Source organism: Rana temporaria, chromosome 3 (genome assembly GCF_905171775.1).
Source record: "Rana temporaria chromosome 3, aRanTem1.1, whole genome shotgun sequence".
In the NCBI taxonomy this organism is placed as follows: Eukaryota; Metazoa; Chordata; class Amphibia; order Anura; family Ranidae; genus Rana; species Rana temporaria.
The window spans coordinates 138,159,759-138,178,982 of NC_053491.1; the positions used below are offsets into that span (position 1 = coordinate 138,159,759).

Genomic DNA, 19,224 nt, shown 5'->3' on the forward strand with positions numbered 1-19,224 from the left:
TTTGACGGTAAGTAGTCTCTCATATAACTGATCCTGCCATTTTGGCAGGATTCAGATTAAGAATACTTTATTGAACCTAAAAGGAAATGATTGCAACACATACCACACTCAACAAAGACAACACAAGATCATAACAACAAACAGAAAAAGACAAAGGACAAAACAAACTTTCCAATAAAGCCATTAGTACCAAATAAAACAAATTAAAACCACACTCTAATAAACACCCATACAATTAAAATACAACATAGAATAAAAAACACAGATTGAAAAATAACAGAAAATCAAACTACCAAAATGCAAATAATATGTCACTTTCTGAAGCATTACCCCAAATAATAATTAACATAATACCCATATACTATAAAAACTACATACAAATCCTGATCAATTGCTTAGCCTTCCTTGTATGTGTAATGTCCAGTGGGAGTGCGGACTTTGAAAGAGATCCAATATGTCAGCACCCACACTGCTCATGGCCAATGAGCTGCCAGGTCTGAAGAAAAAATCCACACATGCACATGCAAACAACTCTGAGGTCTAGAGTGGACTTCCGTCTGCCTTTCAGTCTACGCGTTTCAAGGAGAGTTCCTTCCTCTTCCTTAGGACTTAAGATACAGGAGCTTTCTGCTCTCTCCTCTATACTGGATAGCAGAGAGAGAGCTGAAAGCTTCTGACTTAAGAAAGCAGTTCTTCATGAAACATCGCTGGTTTATTCCACCTCCATAATAGTTTTCAGATGTCTGTTTACCAGTGAGCTACTTTATCTTTGGTAACTTTCTGACATTATCTTTATGCACATTTGTTGATTTTTTAGAATTTCACTATCCTGACACTGGGTATCAAACCGTTGTATCATGTGTCAGGATTTGCTTTGTTTAGTTTCATGGTTTTGCGGGTGAGTTCTGATTTGTGTATGCCATTAACTGTATTATATAGCAGGGTAAACACAGACAGTTTTTGTCATTCAACCAGCGAGTTGAATAAAAACTGAATAAAACTCACAGATCCCAGCATCCACACAAATGATGTGGATGCAGGGATCTCCCCTGTAATGGAATGACCCGTGACAACCAGAGACTTTTGAAGCATGTGGGGTACTCCTGTGCCAGCGTCACTAAGGACTCTTGTGTCTAGGGTCATCCTGTGCCCCTTTTGGGCATAGGGTGACTGAGAAATCTTAATTATAAATTACATGAGATGGGACATTACTGTTAATTCATGTATTGCAGGAGATCTGGACATATTACAGTTAGGTTAATGCTGACCCACACCAGTTCAATAAGAGTGTCTACTTCAATGTTTAACCTAGGCTGTTGATATGCTTAGTCTGCTACTGTAGTGATGAAAGTTGTGATTGCATTCTGTTGTCCATTGTGAGACGATAATGCCACTGTTTTGTGTGAAGATGCTATGGATGATAGATATGGTTGTGAGTTAGCAGTCTAAAGGTCAGACGTCTGACTTAAGGAATGTGTATTATGCAGGTGAGGGGAACTTGTCAGAGACAGAACGTCTGGGGGATAATTAACTCCTCTGAATGTCATTATGTAAAAGAATGTGATTGAAGTGCCGTGTGGGTGGAGTTGATTCATTGTTCACTTGGTTTCTAAAACTGTATATAAGAAAGCTAAGTTACCATTAAAAGGGGTTCATACATTTTGACTCAGAGAACGGAGCTTGTCTCGTTATTTCTGGGGAAATTGGATGTCTGATGTCTGCTAGATTGTGGAGTGTCAGATGAGCTGTCGTGTTTGATGGAATGGGAATATCGTAAACGGTGGTGACCGTTACATCCCCATTACACTATTGTATTCTGACAGCAAGGACTCCTCCTGTCAGAGTACACTGACCAGTGCTGAAATCATTGGCTGCAAGAGCTGATCGATAAATGGCTTTCCAGCAGGACAGTTTGACAGAAGCTAGTCTAATGAGTGGCTTCTGTTGAATAGACAAGGGTACTGAATTGTTGTATTGAAATTCAGCCAAAACCAGCCAAGTGGCTTCTGTTGAATAGACAAGGGTACAGAATTGTATTGAAATTCAGCCAAAACCAGCCAAATTTCAATATGTGTACGTACACCTTGCTTAATTGTTTAACTGCTTCCCGCCCGCCCCATTTAAAAGGACGTTCAAGCAGGAACCCTATTGTTCTGGTAGTACATCACATGACATCCTCCTGAGAACGTGCCTCCCACGGCCCCTCTGGGCCATGCTCTGGCGTGATTGGTCATCGGCCACCAGACACAGTGGATGACTGATCAGTGTACCGTAAATAAATAGAAAACAGTGCAGCGCAACAAAAGTAAGTCTCTTGTACTGAACAAAACTCAAAGAAAAAGGATGGTGCTAAATCTCAGTGAAGGTACTAAGTAAATCAATCACATACAGTATTAAAAACTATGTGATCATAAATTATGTGTCACTACTAAAAGATATGATAGAATGTGTGCTAAAATGTGAATAAGTAAACACAAGCAATAAAAATATATAAATATAAATAATGCAAGCAATAAAACTATATAAACACACACTATATAAACAATAAAGTCATTTAAAGGGACTTCACAATAATTGATGATAATAAAGTCCAATGCAGAAGTAGTGAAATTCCTAGGAACCATTTCAAATAGTGAAGTGATGTGATCCAGTGAAATTTGAAGTAATAATGCAATCAGGTGCTCAATCCAAAACCAATCCACCACTGTGTATAATGGCCGCTTACCTAAGGGTAGAAAGTAATGCGCTTCAATGGGGCAGTAAATCCTCATAGGGAGAATGTCATCCACCGACAAATGGTACTCGGCCCACACATGGAACAAAAATTAAGGGCGCACAGGTGCCGCCTCTCTTATCCATTGCCACCACCCTGATCCATGCATCCGGCCCCTTTCAGGATGCGGGAGCATGAGGCTCTAATAGGCTTCAAAATAGGATGGCCTCGGAGCACTGAGAATACGCTCAGAGTCCACCCATGTGTGTGAGAGTAGCGAATAAATATTCCCTATTCTCACACTGAATCGCCTCTCCGCCAATCAGGAAGCGTGGGTCTGAGACCCCTTTCCCGATTGACCCAAAGGAGAAGCGTTCTGTTTGGTCGCAGAGGAGGAGGGAGGAGATGGAAGCTGCCAAGCAGGGGAAGGAGTAGCTGTTCGTAATGCCCACTATGAAATAAGGTGATGCCCACAGAGGAGAGCCGGGGAAGCCATCTGTGATTGCCCCCCATGGATGGGGTAAGTGCACTGACCGACCGACCAACCCGACCCAACAGGGGTGTTTGCTGGTGCACTGTTTGCCCCCCCCCCCCAAAAAAATATTACCACCAGCCCCACTGCTCATGGTGTAGTACAAAGAATTGATTTATTAAAAACAAATTAGTTACATACTTACATATAAAATAGCGCTGGTGCTGAAGTTACTACTTTGTTTTCAATAAATCAATTTGTTGTACTACACCAGGAGATGTGTATTTTTGTTTGTTATGCAATTATTGCTTGCGTTTCCCTTCTTCACATTTTATCGCACATTTGATCATATCTTTTAGTAGTGACACATGATTTATGATTGCATAGTTTTTTTTATATGTGACTAAGACAAGGAGCTTAAGGGGGGATATGATCAACATGTACAAATACATAAGTGGTCCATATAGTGAACTTGGTGTTGAGTTATTCACTTTAAAGTCATCACAGAGGGCAAGGGGGCAGTCTTTATGTTTAGAGGAAAAAATATCTCATATCCAAATACGAAAGGCTTCTTCAAAGTTAGCTTTAAAAAGGATTCTTTCCTAAATGTACATAATTTAACTGGGTACTCGGTATTTGAAGGTAAAGTTGATCCAGGGAAAACCCAATTGCCTCTCTGGGGGTCAGGAAGGAATTTTTTCCTCTGCTGTAGCAAATCAGAGCATGTTTTTCTGGGGTTTTTCGCCTCCCTCTGGATCAACTGTGGGTGAAGGATTGCGTATTTATTTATTTTTTGGTGGAACTAGGTCGACTTTCTTTTTTTAACCTAACTATGTAACTATGATTTACTTAGTACCTTCACAGAGATTCAGCGCCATCCTTTTTCTTTGAGTTTTATTTACATTATATGTGGTGATAACAACATATATGATATATGATAGTTCACAATAGTGTCAATTAAATTCCAATCAGTAAATGCAATCACCACTGTGATCCAAATGATGCAAGTGCTTGGCGTGTTCCACTGCCATACAAACTGGCCACTCACATCAAAGCCATGACCCCTGCATTACCAGAAGATCAAATTAAGCGGTGTTCCCCTCAGGGATAATAGCTCTGACAGACTCTTGGCAGATCCTCACTCCTCTTTACCCATAGGAAGGGTACAGAGGTCCTCAGGCACTCAGAAACACCCAATGCGAATGAGAATGTATATGGGAAGAAAAGGGAAGCACTTAAAGCGGGGGTTCACCCCAAAAAAAAATATATATTTTACACACATTAGATCCAGCATAGTAAGGGCATTTAAATTCGGCGTATTTTTATTTTTTTGCTCTGTACATACCTTTATAATCTGTTTTTCTCCAGGGCTTCCGGGTTCCGATGACTGCAGGACTGGGCGTTCCTATCCTTTCGTTGGATGATTGACGGCTTGTGAAACAGGTGACCTGTCGCACAACGCGCGTCACCAGATGTCGGGAAATAGCCGAGCTGCAAGTCGGGACTATACGGCGCCTGCGCAGTCAGCTCTACACGGCGGGCGCAGGCGCCGTATAGTGCCGACTCTTAGCTTGGGTATTTCCGGGAATCTGGTGACGCGCGTTGTGCGACAGGTCACCTGTTTCACAAGCTGTCAATCATCCAACGAAAGGATAGGAACGCCCAGTCCCGCAAGCATCGGAAGCCTGAGGCAGGGATAGGAACGCCCAGTCCCGGAGTCATCAGAACGCGGAAGCCCTGGACCAAATCAGAATATAAAGGTAAGTACGAAGAAAAAAAAAAACCTGCCAAAAGTTAATGCCCTTACTATGCTGCCTCTAGTGTTAAAAAATAGTTTTTAGGGTGAACCTCCACTTTAAGATTGAATACTCTCCTTTTAAAAGGTTTATTAAATAAAAAAATAATAGTGCACTTACAAAATAGAGTACTGCCGCCAGTGCTAGCTCAAATGCACGTATCAAACACATATGTCGAGCCTGGGCTGAATGGTAAGATGGCCGTGAGATGACATGACACCCAAGGCTCCTAACTAAATACGATCTAAAGAAGAAGTTAGGAGCCTTGGATGTCACATCATCTTGTGACCATCTTACCCCTGAGCCGAGGGTTGGCATATGTGTTAGATATGCATTTGAGCTAGCACTTGCTGCAGTGCTCTGTTTTATAAGTGCAATGTTTTTCTTTTTTAGAAGAGTGGCAACAATAACTTTTTGTACTACATGTATGAAGGAGCAGCGTTGTCATCCTAGAGCAGGAAGTGCGTTAAGAGACTGCAGAACATCTCCCCCTCTACGCATCTCTACAACATAAGGAAGTGCTCTGCAGTCCATAGAGAGAACTGGGAACTTACAATAGTCAGCAGAGTTTATGGTTAAGCAGAAATACACAAAATTATATGAACATAATATTAGGAGCTCATAGGATTTCTGTCAAGATCAACAGGTTTTACTAGTGGGATATAGCTATTAAAACTCAGAAACTTTTCTTCAGACATTTCTTTCCTGTAGCTGTACATGGACCCAGGTGTTTACAATAAACGTATTGAATGTTCAGTCGTGTTGCATGTTTGGTTATTAACATACCTTATGCAGTCTGCTAGGTTCAGGACAGTAACGTTTTTCAATGATGAAATTGCCTTTAAGCTGATATCTGTAATTTTTTGGCAGTCAGCCAAATAAATGTGGTTCAAACTGGGGCAAGATCTGCTTATTGCTTTGATGCTAGCATCAGTGATCCGATTATTACCTGAAAAGAAACAAGAATGATACATGTTAAAGGGTTAGTCCACCTTAAACTGATATACAGTAAATGTTTGTGGTACATGAGGACAGTTTCTTTCCTGTCTCAAAGATTGTTTTTCTTTTTAAATACGTTTTTATTTTATTCTTTCACATGTCTACATCAGTCAATATTATTATGTTTCTTCATTAAATCTTTTCCCATTTCATAAATACAACCACATCAACAGAAAAAGTGTCATTATACATTACATTCCACCTTGAAAAAGAAAAACAACAGATAACCAAAAGGAAACAAAACAATGAAGACAAACTACCCCGTTACCCTGGTTGCAGTGCCCCTATAAAATGTATTCTTCCCACCACTGACAAAGGAAGTTTACTCCAAATCCTCAACTTGACTTTAATATACTCCATCAATGAATAAACATTGGCCTCCAATGCCACCTGGGATTGTCTTGTTATATGGATCCCTAAAGATTGTTTTGGTAAGATAAATTCTTGGGTCTGCACGCCTGCTGTGGGGGTTCCCACAGCAGGTGTGCAGACCCAAGAACTGATCTTACCAAAACACAAATGCATAATGGTTTACAATTATAATATGGAGCAGTGGTCTCAAAGCTGTGGCCCTTTGCTTGCCCCTATATGGCACTTGGTGCACTATTACTTCCACTGCTAAGAGGTCAATTCCTCACACTGGACACCAAAAGTGGGGCATAATTCTTGCTACTGATACCAATCATGGGACACTATTCCTCCAACTAATACCAATGATAGGGCACTGTTCTTCCAAAAAATACCAATGATGGGGCACTATTCCTCAAACTAATACCAATGATAGAGCACTATACCTGCAACTAATACCAGTGATTGGACACTATTACTCCTATTGAACACAAGTGCTTACTCCAATTGATCAACAAGCTTGAAGCAATTGTTTACTTCCACTGATGCCAGGACCTTTTCTACTCCCACTGACCACAATCCGACCCTATAACATCTGAAGAACAGTAAACTGGTTCTGTGTTTAGAATGCTTTGATATCCCTGGGCAAGAACACACAAAACAATATGGACATGAGAAGGAACTATGGTGAGGGATATGACTGTTGGAGTATCCAAGGTTTAGGTGCATGACCCAGTCATTAAGGTTCATTGATTGCTTAAATATTACCTTATGTGTAATATGTTATGTTATAATATATACAGGTACATCTCATAAAATTAGAATATCATCAAATTTCAGTAATTCAATTCAAAAAGTGAAACTCATATATTATATAGATTTCATTACACACAGAGTGATATATTTTTTTTAAATTTTGATGACCATGGCTTACAGCTAGTGAAAATCCAAAATTCAGTGTCTTACAAAATAAGAATGTTACATAAGACCATAAGCGGCGTGGCATGGAGGCACTGCTGAGGTCTCATGGAAGCCCAGGTTAATTTGATAGCATCCTTCAGCTCATCTGCATTGTTGGGTCTGGTGTCTCTCATCTTCCTCTTGACAATACCCCACAGATTCTCTATGGGGTTTAGGTCAGGCAAGTTTGCGTGCCAATCAAGCACAGTGATACCATGATCATTAAACCAGGTATTGGTACTCCTGGCAGTGTGGGCAGGTGCCAAGTCCTGCTCCCCAAATCGTACTGAATTTTGGGTTTTCACTAGCTGTAAGTCATGATCATCAAAAAGTATAGAAAGAAATGTTTGAAATATATCACTATGTGTGTAATGAATCTATATATGAGTTTCACTTTTTGAATTGAATTACTAAATTAAAATAAACTTTTTGACGATATTCCAATTTTTTTAGATGCACCTGTATATTATGTTATGTGTTTAATAAGGTGTTATATTGTTATATTATGTTATGTGTGTACCCTTTAATAAGTACAAAGAATTGAAACAGATTTTTCAGTGTAGTATCTGACCTTCAATTCTGATTTTCACAAGCTTTTTTCCATGTGCGAGGACTTTGAAGGCAGCATCAGAGAGATGAGGGGATCCCAGCAGAGACACAGATCCAATGTTATGGCACTTCTCCAGCAAAGTCTATGACAGGCCGTGCAAGAAAGTAAATTAGCAAAGGTTATTTCAATAGCTCTATTATAGGTCATAGGTCTATTATGATCTAAGGTTGTGTCCTTGGTGTTTCTTCCCTAATAAGACGACAAGCAACTGAAGAAGTCACTATGGTTCAGCCTGGTGTTCCTTTCTTTACTGGACCCATTTTTTTTAAATAACAAACATGTCATACTTACCTCCACTGTGCAGTTTGTTTTGCACAGAGTGGCTCCGATCTTCGACTTCTGTGGTCCTCCGGCGTCGCTGCTCCTCCCCGCCTCATATAACCTCCTAGCTCTCCCAGGGGGGATACCTGGTGAACGCGCTCCCGAGTCCAGCATTCGAGGTAGGACTCGCCCCCGCCAGCCTGGCGCCTGAGTCATTGGATTTGATTGACAGCAGCAGGAGCCAATGGCTGCGCAGCTATTAATCTATCCATTCAAGAGCTGAGACAACGGGCAGAGGGGAAGAGGGCGTCTCCGGCAGGGGAATACAGGACTCAGGTAAGTAAAACAGGGGCTGGGGGCCAGCCAATGACAGAAGTTTTTTCACCTTAATGCATAGGATGTATTAAGGTAAAAAAACATAAGGGTTTACAACCCCTTTAAGAACACAATAACAAACCAACACTCTTTAGTCTTTTGACATGTGAATTTGAATATTAAACCTGTTTTATCCAATACAGCATCTAACAATATATAAGAAGGATGGTTACTAAAAAGTCTTTCCATAAGAGGTTTCTGAATATATTCTGATTTGCAGGCACGATAGGTCTGGCTACAGGAATATACAGTCCCTCGAACAATTTGGACTAAAAAGAAAATGAAACTCAAGAGTTATTTGGGCAAAGAGCGAAAATTAAAAACATTAGAAATTCATTTACATTTACAGTGCAAAAGCCCTTACATTTGACTAAAAATAAATAATATAGGTGTAATATGTACGGGTGAAATATGATTAATACATTTAGCATCTTGCAGCATTACAAGGACCTATAGAAGCTTTCATTAGGCTCTGCTTCAGAACAAATTTAATAGGCCAGTAAACAAGTTGTATTAACATCAGGTTAAGTTAAGTTAAAGGGGTTGTAAAAGTAATATTTTTTTCCCCTACATAGCTTCCTTTACCTTAGTGCAGTACTCCTTCACTTACCTCATACTTCGATTTTGCTTTTAAATGTCCTTATCTCTCCTGAGAAATCCTCACTTCCTGTTCTTCTGTCTGTAACTAAACACAGTAATGCAATACTTTCTCCCTGGTGTGGAGAAAGCCTCTTGAGGGGGGAGGGGACGAGCAGGAGTGTCAGGACGCCCACTAACACACAGCTCCTTTCTCTATCTGCAAAGTAAATAGCGTCCTGACCCTCCTGCTCGCCCCCTCAAGAGGCTTTCTCCACACCAGGGAGAAAGCCTTGCATTACTGTGTGTAGTTACAGACAAAAGAACAGGAAGTGAGGATTTCTCAGAAGAAATAAGGACATTTAAAAGCAAAATCGAAGGATTAGGTAAGTGAAGGAGGACTGCACTAAGGTAAAGGAAGCTATTTAGGGAAATATTTTTTTACCTTTACAACCCCTTTAAGTTATCAGAATTGCAATATATGTAGAAGACTGCAACAAAGCGAAAGCCTTGCTTAAATTTAGAGTTTGTTTGACATTATCAGATCAGTTGCTGGGAAGCTGAAGCACGGAGACAATAGAGAATGTTGGCACTGAGAGCAAAAGCCTTGGACATAACCACTGTGTACGGTTTCTATAGATGCAGTAGAAGTTATTTAATAAATAATTCCAGATATTCTTCCCCCAGCAAAATGTCCAGGATGAATGCAGTCTTTTGAAGCTCATAATCATTCTACTGTGCATTGAGACCCTCTCATAAGAGATTTGCAAGCTCTGCATAAAATCTATTGCCTCGCATAAGAGCGTCTGCCAGAAAACATGCAATAATTCATCTCTCTTGCCTGTTCTGCTCCCTTCATACCATTTCTGTTCATTCAGACTGTAAAAGTTAGTTGCTTAACAAGAATGGAATTGTTTTCAGTACTCAGTGATTATAGTGAATATCTTTTATTTTTAAGGGTTTTTTATTTTATTTAAAGTCCAACTCCAGTAATTTTTTTCATACTTCCATCTATTAAATGCTCTGCCCTTGTTCATTGTCTGGTAAAAAGCCTAGGCTTATAACATCATGTACAACTCTCTCTTGTGAGAATTTGCCAGGAAGGTAGGGGGGATGAGTGATAAGAGGGGCAATGAGAGCTGCAGAGCTGGGGGTGTGTGTCTGTGTAAATCCAGGAAGTGAACAGGCAGCAGCTTCAGCTGCCCACAGTTAAAATGGCTGCAGCCAGACTCAGTGGAGGGAGATTTATGCAGCATATTTGGCAAGTACAGAATCACAGTATATATAAAATAATATGCAAATTGGTTGGAGGGAAGCATCAGAATGGCAAAGATGTTTTTATTACAAATTATGTAAGCAGACTGCAGTTGCTCTTTAACTCACTGGTTTTACACATTTTACAGTTCAAATTGTTAAGAGGCAGAGTAACTGACTCAAGGTTTCCATATTGTACATATGCAACTATAAGGATCCCAAAATTCAGTGCTGGGACCTTTACTTTTTTGTATTCAAATATTTTATTAAATTGAGTATCACAATAGCCATCACATGAAACATAACAGCCATCATAAATAGGGAATGCTTCCACGCAGGGAGTGGTACATTAAAAAGTGGCATTAACATGTCAAATGATGGCTTTTAGCAACCTAATAGTTAAAGTAGAGGTTAAAAAAGATAAAGTGCTGACATTCGTGTGGCCCACCCCATCCATGGCCCAGGGAAAAACTAGGACCAAGTGAAGACAGCAAAATATCCAGCAATGTACTGATAAACAAGAGAAAAAGGTAGAGAAGTAGTGGAGTAAGGGGGGTAAAAGGAGAAGGATGATTCCAGGGATTGAACCGGCCATAGTTCCAAGAGTATAGTCAAACGACTAGTATAACAGGACAGGCTCCATAAGGGAGACATCAAAATTAGAGGGCGAACTCAAGGCTGTCAAATTTTGGAGAATCAACTCACCTTGGCCTGGAGTGTTGCCTCTGTCTTGGCATGTATCACTGCCTGGGTGACTCTATTTTTCGTAGTGACCACACTAAGTACCAGCATCTTACAGGCTTTGACTAGGGATACACTGATATATTGAAGGTGTGGTAGAGGGCGCTCTCCTATAATGTTAAACTTCCAAAATTCAACTTATAGTTGGATACATATTAATAATACAAATATATAACCGTGCATATATAATAATTACTGTGGAAAAACAAGTGAAAAATAGGGCACAATCCCTAGTGCAATAAATAAAAGTCCCAATATTGGAGTTGTAGTGGTCCAATGATAGATCTTCCAAACAACTTGACGTGCAATTTGCTTAAGGTGATATTATTTCTCCTCCACCAAACATTATACTCTGTCTTCACCTAAAGTGCTCAGATGTACAATGCGCTTACCAAAAGTACCTGACTTCTTTAATGAAAAAGAAAGTCAGACATAGCGTTGACAGGATTGTGCCTGTACACTTACTCGTTTGACAGGGAAATTCCTTATTGCCTCACTCCCGGAGTTCAGGTTAGATAAAAAAAAAAAGCAAACAGAAAGGCCCATAGCATAATACTGTTTTATTTTTAAAAAAAATGGATAAAAAATGCCAAGTGGCTTCTTATATTATAATGTGCCTTACATTATAATGTGCCATGTGACCTACGTCCTGGAGTGCCCGTGCTCACTCCAGTACATGGGGAGAACCACACGTCAACTTAAAATTAGAATCAATGAACATTTAGCCAATATTAAGAAAAGCTACCCAAATCATAGTGTGTCCAGACATTTCGCAAGCCACCATGCCAGCAATCCCCAACTATGCACATTTTATGGGATTGACAAAGTATCTAGGCATTGGAGAGGGACACACATGACTAGGAGTGTTTCTCAGAATGAGACCAAGTGGGTGCATAGATTGAGAACGATGCAACCACGTGGCCTCAATATTGAATAGGATCTCAATAGCTTCCTGGCAAACGATTGAGTAGAATCTGCAGGTCAGGGGGCAGGGACCAGTTTTTTTGTTTTATGCCAGTTGGGTATTAATAGGGTGGAAGATACTTTTATACAAATGGGTTGAGTATGATCACCCATTGGGGTAAATGTTTTAATCTAAGGGGGTCCAATATATCCTGTGTTTCTTGTCCTCCCCTGGTGTACGGAAGGGGGGGGGGGGTGATAAATACAAACACAGGAGGTTTAATGCTCTGGAGAAGTATAATTACTAGAAAGAGGGTGTGCAGGGATTGAAGGGGATCCCTGACCACTAAATTGGTAGAAATTATCATCATTATCCATTAGTAAAATATACAGTTAAGAGTTAACACAGCACCATGTCTCCTAAGGAGTGTATTCCACGTGGGAGCATATGCCCATACTATTAAAATGTATCCCATAGTGTTTTAAGTTTAAACATATATATTTTCTTATAGAGAGCTGCATTTGAATAGTAAACCATGTATGTAACCGTTTAGCTGATCGGCACTGTGGCTGCATTACTATTGGTTTCCATTTCCCCTTATGAGCTGTAACGAGACTCTTAGACAGACTACAAATATCGTGATCCTTTGAGACCAGGCACGCCCCCTGAAGACGTAAACCTACGAAACGTACGTCAGCGGCAGTACCTGGTCACGTGTCTGCCCCCGCCATCTCCGGCACTTGAGGAGCTAGCAGGGTCCGGTGGAACGCACGCTGCCACAGAGGCGAGAAGCATAGCGGCACCGCAAGACTTATTGGTGACATATCTGCAGCCCCAGTCCCGGGAGGCACATTATAATGTAAGAAGCCACTTGGCATTTTTTATCCATTTTTTTTAATAAAACAGTATTAGGGCTTTTCTGTTTGCTTTTTTTTATCTAACCTGAACTCTGGGAGTGAAGCAATAAGGAATTTCCCTGTCAAACGAGTATGTGTACAGGCACAATCCTGTCAAAGCTATGTCTGACTTTCTTTTTCATTAAAGAAGTCAGGTACTTTTGGTAAGCGTATTTTACATCTGAGAACTTTGGGTGAAGACAGAGTATAATGTTTGGTGGAGGAGAAATAATATCACCTTAAGCAAATTGCACGTCAAGTTGTTTGGAAGATCTATCATTGGACCACTACAACTCCAATATTGGGACTTTTATTTATTGTATTTATTGCACTAGGGATTGTGCACTATTTTTTAACTTGTTTTTTCACAGTAATTATTATATATGCACAGTTATATATTTGTATTATTGATATGTATCCAACTATAAGTTGAATTTTGGTAGTTTAACATTATAGGAGAGCGCCCTCTACCACACTTTCAATATATTATAGTTCACACTTTAACTCACAGGAGCAGCTTTAAATGTAATATATATTATTTTAGTTCACTCCCTTTTTTTAGGGATACACTGAGGCCACGTACACACGGTCGGAAAAAAACGATGAGAATGGACCGAGGTTCAGTTTCATCGGTCCAAACCGACCGTGTGTATAGCCCATCGGTCTGTTTTCCTTCGGTCCAAAATTTTAAAACATGCTTCAAAACCGAACTGATGGACCGCTGCCCGATCGGTCCAAACCGATGGTTAGTACAGAAAAGCATTGGTTCAAAACCCGCGCATGCTCAGAATCAAGTCGACACATGCTTGGAAGCATTGAACTTCGTTTTATTCAGCACGTTGTGTGTTTTACGTCACCGCGTTCTGACCCGATCGGTTTTTGGAACGATGGTGTGCACGCACATCAGACCATCAGGCCACTTCAGCGGTGAACCGATGAAAACGGTCCGTCGGACCATTCTCATCGATTTTGTCCTACCGTGTGTACGGGGCCAGCAGGATAAGGAACCCCCCCAGGCACTATATTTAAAAGGAATTTTTAATTTTTATTGTTTCACTTTAAGAATCATTAAAATCCACTGCTCCTGAAAAAATTATCCTTTTTTAAAAAAAAATTGCATTGATACATGTCCCCCAGTGCAGTACCCAGGCCCCCATACCCTTTTTTGGCCAATAACATTTGTTTAAGCCTTCAAAATGGGCACTATGGCTCCTTGCTGAGTGGACCTGATGTGGAATTTCTGATCAGAAGTGGGATTTTGAATACAAGTGGAAGAGTTAAAAACCAGGATTTGCTTTTAGCTGCTTTTAACTGTTTCTGATTACAAGTGTTGAATTGTTTGTCTCTTTTCTCTGACACTTTTTAAACAGCTTTTTTTTTCTTTCTGCTAATTAAGGGGAGTGTCTAATTGTTAACAGGGGAGTGTCTAATTGTTAACAGGTGAGTATATAAGTGTCTGTAAAAACTCCATAAGAGCTGGCTCCTTGCTGAGTGGATCTGATGTGGAATTTCTGATCAGAAGTGGGATTTTGAATACAAGTGGAATAGTTAAAAACCAGGAGTTTAAAACAAGAGTTAAGACAGGAGTCTTCTAAAACTGTAAGTATCATCTTAATCTTCATATAAGTAATTATATTGTAACTGGGAAATGAGTGCTAGCAGGGTTGAAGGTTTTGCTCAGTGCACAGTGTGTCACATGTATGCAAAATTGGTGCAACAGCTCCAAGATGGATACCGCTGTGACAGATGTGAGCAGGTTGCCCTTCTGGAAGCTCGTATTAGAGATCTGGAGGAGCAAGTTGCAACACTGGGTAGAAATGACAACCTTGAAAGGGGTCCTCTGCTCGCTGAGCAGGTGGTCAGTAAGGTTGATGTGGAGGGTGGAGGGGCAAGTCAGGATTATCAGATAGGGAGATGGGTTAATGTAGTTAGAGGGAGTGGAATGGGCGTGAAGAAAGGGAAGGCCAGTCCTGTATTTGTGCATCAAAACAAATTTGCCAAGTTGGGTGATGATGTGGAGGTGGCAAACACAGAGGTGGCAGCCCTAGATGTTACTGCTACCCATAACAGCCGGGAGAGCAACCCATCTAGTAGAGGTGGGGAGGGGAGTGCAGGTAGGCCTAGACAGTTGGTGGTAATAGGGGATTCTATAATCAGAAGGACTGATAGAATAATTTGTCGCCAGGATCGCTTCAACCGAATGGTTTGCTGTCTCCCTGGTGCCAGGGTTCGGCATGTGGTGGACCAGGTGGATAAATTACTGGGAGGGGCTGGGCATGACCCAGCTGTCTTGGTCCACGTTGGAACCAATGACAGTATACATGGAAGGTGGAGGCTCCTTAAGAATCAATTTAAAGAACTAGGCTGCAAGATGAAGGGAAGGACCTCCAAGGTGATATTCTCTGAAATATTGCCTGTGCCATGCGCAACACAGGGAAGGCAGGGGAGGATTAGAGAGCTGAATGCATGGCTAAAGACCTGGTGTAGGAAGGAGGGATTTGGGTTTCTAGAGCACTGGGCTGACTTTTCATTGGGGTGCAACCTATATGCTAAAGACGGTTTGCACTTGAATGGAAGGGGGTCTGCTGTGCTGGGGGAGAGGTTTATGGGAATGCTGGAGGAGTATTTAAACTAGGATTGAGGGGGGAGGGTGAACTAGAATTACATCGGGCACACAGGTCAGCTAGGGGTCAGACATTAATGGAGAGTGGAATGGGGATAGATGGGGGGAGGGTTATGGCAGGTGACAAGAAAGTTCCCATGTTGCAAACAGCCATTGGAAATAATAGTGCCATTTGTACTACTATAAATTATATGAAAAACACCAGAGAAAAATGTAACAATACATTTAAGTGTTTGTTCACCAATGCCAGAAGTCTGCCAAGCAAAACAGGTGAGTTGGAAGCTCTGGCGCATGAGGAGAGCTATGATGTAATCGGTATTGCTGAAACTTGGCTTCAATCGTCACATGACTGGGCTATTAATATTCCTGGCTATGCTCTCTTTCGGAAAGACAGGGTAAAAAGGAAAGGTGGAGGGGTCTGTCTCTATGTGAGAAGTGAACTTGGAGTTGGAGTTTGTTATAAACCACCCAATGTTAATGAGGAGGTGGAGACTCAGCTCCTTGCACAGATGGAAAGGGCTGCAAGGGCTGGGACGGTGATAATAATGGGGGATTTTAACTACCCATAAATTGACTTGATTAATGGCACTTCTGGGACAGTTAAAGGACAAAAAATTTAAAACCTATTGCAGGACAATTTTATGGTGCAGTTTATTGAGGCCCCAACTAGGAATGATGCTCTGTTGGACCTGATCATCTCAAACCATGCAGAGCTTATTACTAATGTTCAGATAAATGAACACCTGGGTAGCAGTGATCATAACATGATTTCATTTTATGTTAACTATAAGCAAGAAATACATACAGGAAATATTAAAACACAAAATTTTAAGAGAGCAAATTTTCCAAGGATGAGGGCTGCTCTCCAGGACTTGGACTGGGAGGGACTATTGGCACAGATGAACACAGAACGGAAATGGGAATTCTTCAAAAAGACTGTGTGGAACCTCACTGCAAAGTATGTTCCCATGGGCAATAAGTTTAAAAGGCTAAAAATAAAACCTATGTGGCTCACGGTCAAAGTTAAAAAAGCTATAAACAATAAGAAAGTAGCTTTTAAAAAATATAAAAATGAAGGAACACTAGTGTTGTTTAAATGTTACAAAGAATATAACAGGATATGTAAAAAGGAAATCAAGGATGCAAAAATTCAAAATGAACGACAGATTGCAAAAGATAGTAGGACAAACCCCAAAAAATTCTTCAAATATATTAATAGTAAAAATGTGAAGTCCGAGCATGTAGGCCCCTTACAAAATAATCTAGAGTGGGTGACTAGGGACAAAGAGAAGGCAAATTTATTAAATGCTTTCTTCAGCTCTGTGTATACAATGGAGCATGGGGGAGCTCATGTCCAAAATGGGGGTGGAAGTGACCCAGCCCCAAATCCACAATGGCTCAAAAGTGATATGGTCCAGAAATATTTAGACAGAATAAAGGTGGATAAATCACCTGGACCAGATGGCATCCACCCACGGATCCTAGGTGAGTTGAGCTCTGTCATTTCAAAGCCACTGTATCTAATATTTAGGGACTCATTAACCACTTGCCGTCGCTGCACCGCCGAAATACGTCCACAAGGTGGCTCTCCTAGGCGAGACCACGTAAATGGACGTCCTGCCTATTAGCCGCCACTAGGGGCGCACGCGCGCCGCCGGAGGCGCGCGCGCCCCCCGCTCGCCCCCGACTCCCGTGCGTGTGCCCGGCGGGCGCGATCGCCGCCGGGCACACGCGATCGCTCGGTACAGAGCGGGGAACGGGAGCTGTGTGTGTAAACACACAGCTCTCGTTCCTGTCAGCAGGGGAAATGCTGATTTTCTGTTCATACAATGTATGAACAGAAAATCAGTGTTTCCCCTAGTGAGGCCACCCCCCCCCCCACAGTAAGAACACACCCAGGCATACTTAACCCCTTCCCCGCCCCCTAGTGTTAACCCCTTCACTGCCAGTGGCATTTTTATAGTAATCTAATGCATTTTTATAGCACTGATCGCTATAAAAATGCCAATGGTCCCAAAAATGTGTCAAAAATGTCCGAAGTGTCCGCCATAATGTCGCAATACCGAAAAAAAAATCGCTGATCGCCGCCATTACTAGTAAAAAAAATATTAATAAAAATGCCATAAAAATACCCCCTATTTTGTAAACGCTATAACTTTTGCGCAAACCAATCAATAAACGCTTATTGCGATTTTTTTTTACGAAAAATATGTAGAAGAATACGTATCGGCCTAAACTGAGGAAAAAAAATGTTTTTCTATATATTTTTGGGGGATATTTATTACAGCAAAAAGTAAAAAATATTCATTTTTTTCAAAATTGTCGTTCTATTTTTGTTTATAGCGCAAAAAATAAAAAACGCAGAGGTGATCAAATACCACCAAAAGAAAGCTCTATTTGTGGGAAAAAAAGGACGCCAATTTTGTTTGGGAGCCACGTCGCACGACCGCGCAATTGTCTGTTAAAGCGACGCAGTCCCGAATCGCAAAAAGTACTCTGGTCTTTGGGCAGCAATATGGTCCGGGGGGTAAGTGGTTAATGACAGGAATAGTACCACTGGATTGGCACAGGGCCAATGTGGTGCCCATATTTAAAAAGGGAACAAAGTCTTTACCAAGTAACTATAGACCTGTTAGTCTAACTTCTATAGTTGGGAAGATACTGGAACGTTTAATAAAAGACCACATGGATGAGTTCTTGCTGGAAAAAACAATTTAAGCAGCAGACAGCATGGATTCATGAAAGACAGAAGTTGTCAGACAAACCTGAATTCCTTTTATGAAGAGGTAAGTAAAACCCTGGACAGAGGCGTGGCTGTGGACGTGATATATTTGGATTTTGCAAAAGCGTTCGATACAGTTCCCCACACACGGCTCATGTGTAAGGTAAGGTCTACAGGATTGGATATATCAGTTTGTAAATGGATAGAAAACTGGCTGAAAGACAGAATTCAGAGAGTCGTGGTTAATGATTCTTACTCTGAATGGTCCAAGGTTATCAGTGGTGTACCCCAAGGTTCAGTGCTGGGACCCTTACTTTTCAATATATTTATAAATGATATTGTGTCTGAGATCAAAAGTAACATTTCTGTCTTTGCAGACGACACCAAGCTATGCAGTGGAATAACGTCCTTGCAGGATGTCGCCAATTTACAAGCCGACCTCAATGCTCTGTCTAATTGGGCGACTGAGTGGCAGATGAGGTTTAATGTTGATAAATGTAAAGTTATGCACTTGGGGGCTAAGAATATGCATGCATCATACATACTAGGGGGAGTACAACTGGGGGGATCTGTAATGGAGAAGGATCTGGGGGTCTTGGTAGATCATAAGCTCAATAATAACATGCAATGCCAAGCTGCGGTTTCCAAAGCGAGCAAAGTCCTTTCTTGTATTAAGAGAGGTATGGACTCCAGAGACAGAGATATAATTTTGCCCCTGTACAAATCATTAGTAAGCAGTGGCGGCCCGTCCATAGGGGGCGCCCGGGCGCCGCCCCCCCTCCCCAGGCAGTAAAAAAAAAAATATATAAAAAAAAAAAAAAAAAAAAATCGAAATTTTTTTTTTTTTTTTTTTTTAAACATGTCCCTTTAAGAAACGATTTTTTTTTTTTAAAAAAAGTCCTTATTGCACTGTGTATGGGCGCCGGGCACAGTGCGGTATTTTGTAGCGCTACGTCTGTGCAATCACAAGATTG

General features: G+C 41.0%; 1 protein-coding gene across 1 annotated transcript in view; it reads right to left on the reverse strand.

Moving 5' to 3' along the window:
• The window catches only part of FBXL13 (F-box and leucine rich repeat protein 13), a 227,913-nt gene that overhangs the window by 48,119 nt on the left and 160,570 nt on the right, over nt 1-19,224 (reverse strand). The window contains exons 14-15 of the mRNA XM_040343479.1: nt 7,860-7,980; nt 5,768-5,930 (exon numbers count right to left, since the gene is read on the reverse strand). Coding sequence (XP_040199413.1) covers nt 5,768-5,930; nt 7,860-7,980 — 284 coding nt within the window. The remainder of the gene's footprint in view (nt 1-5,767; nt 5,931-7,859; nt 7,981-19,224) is intronic.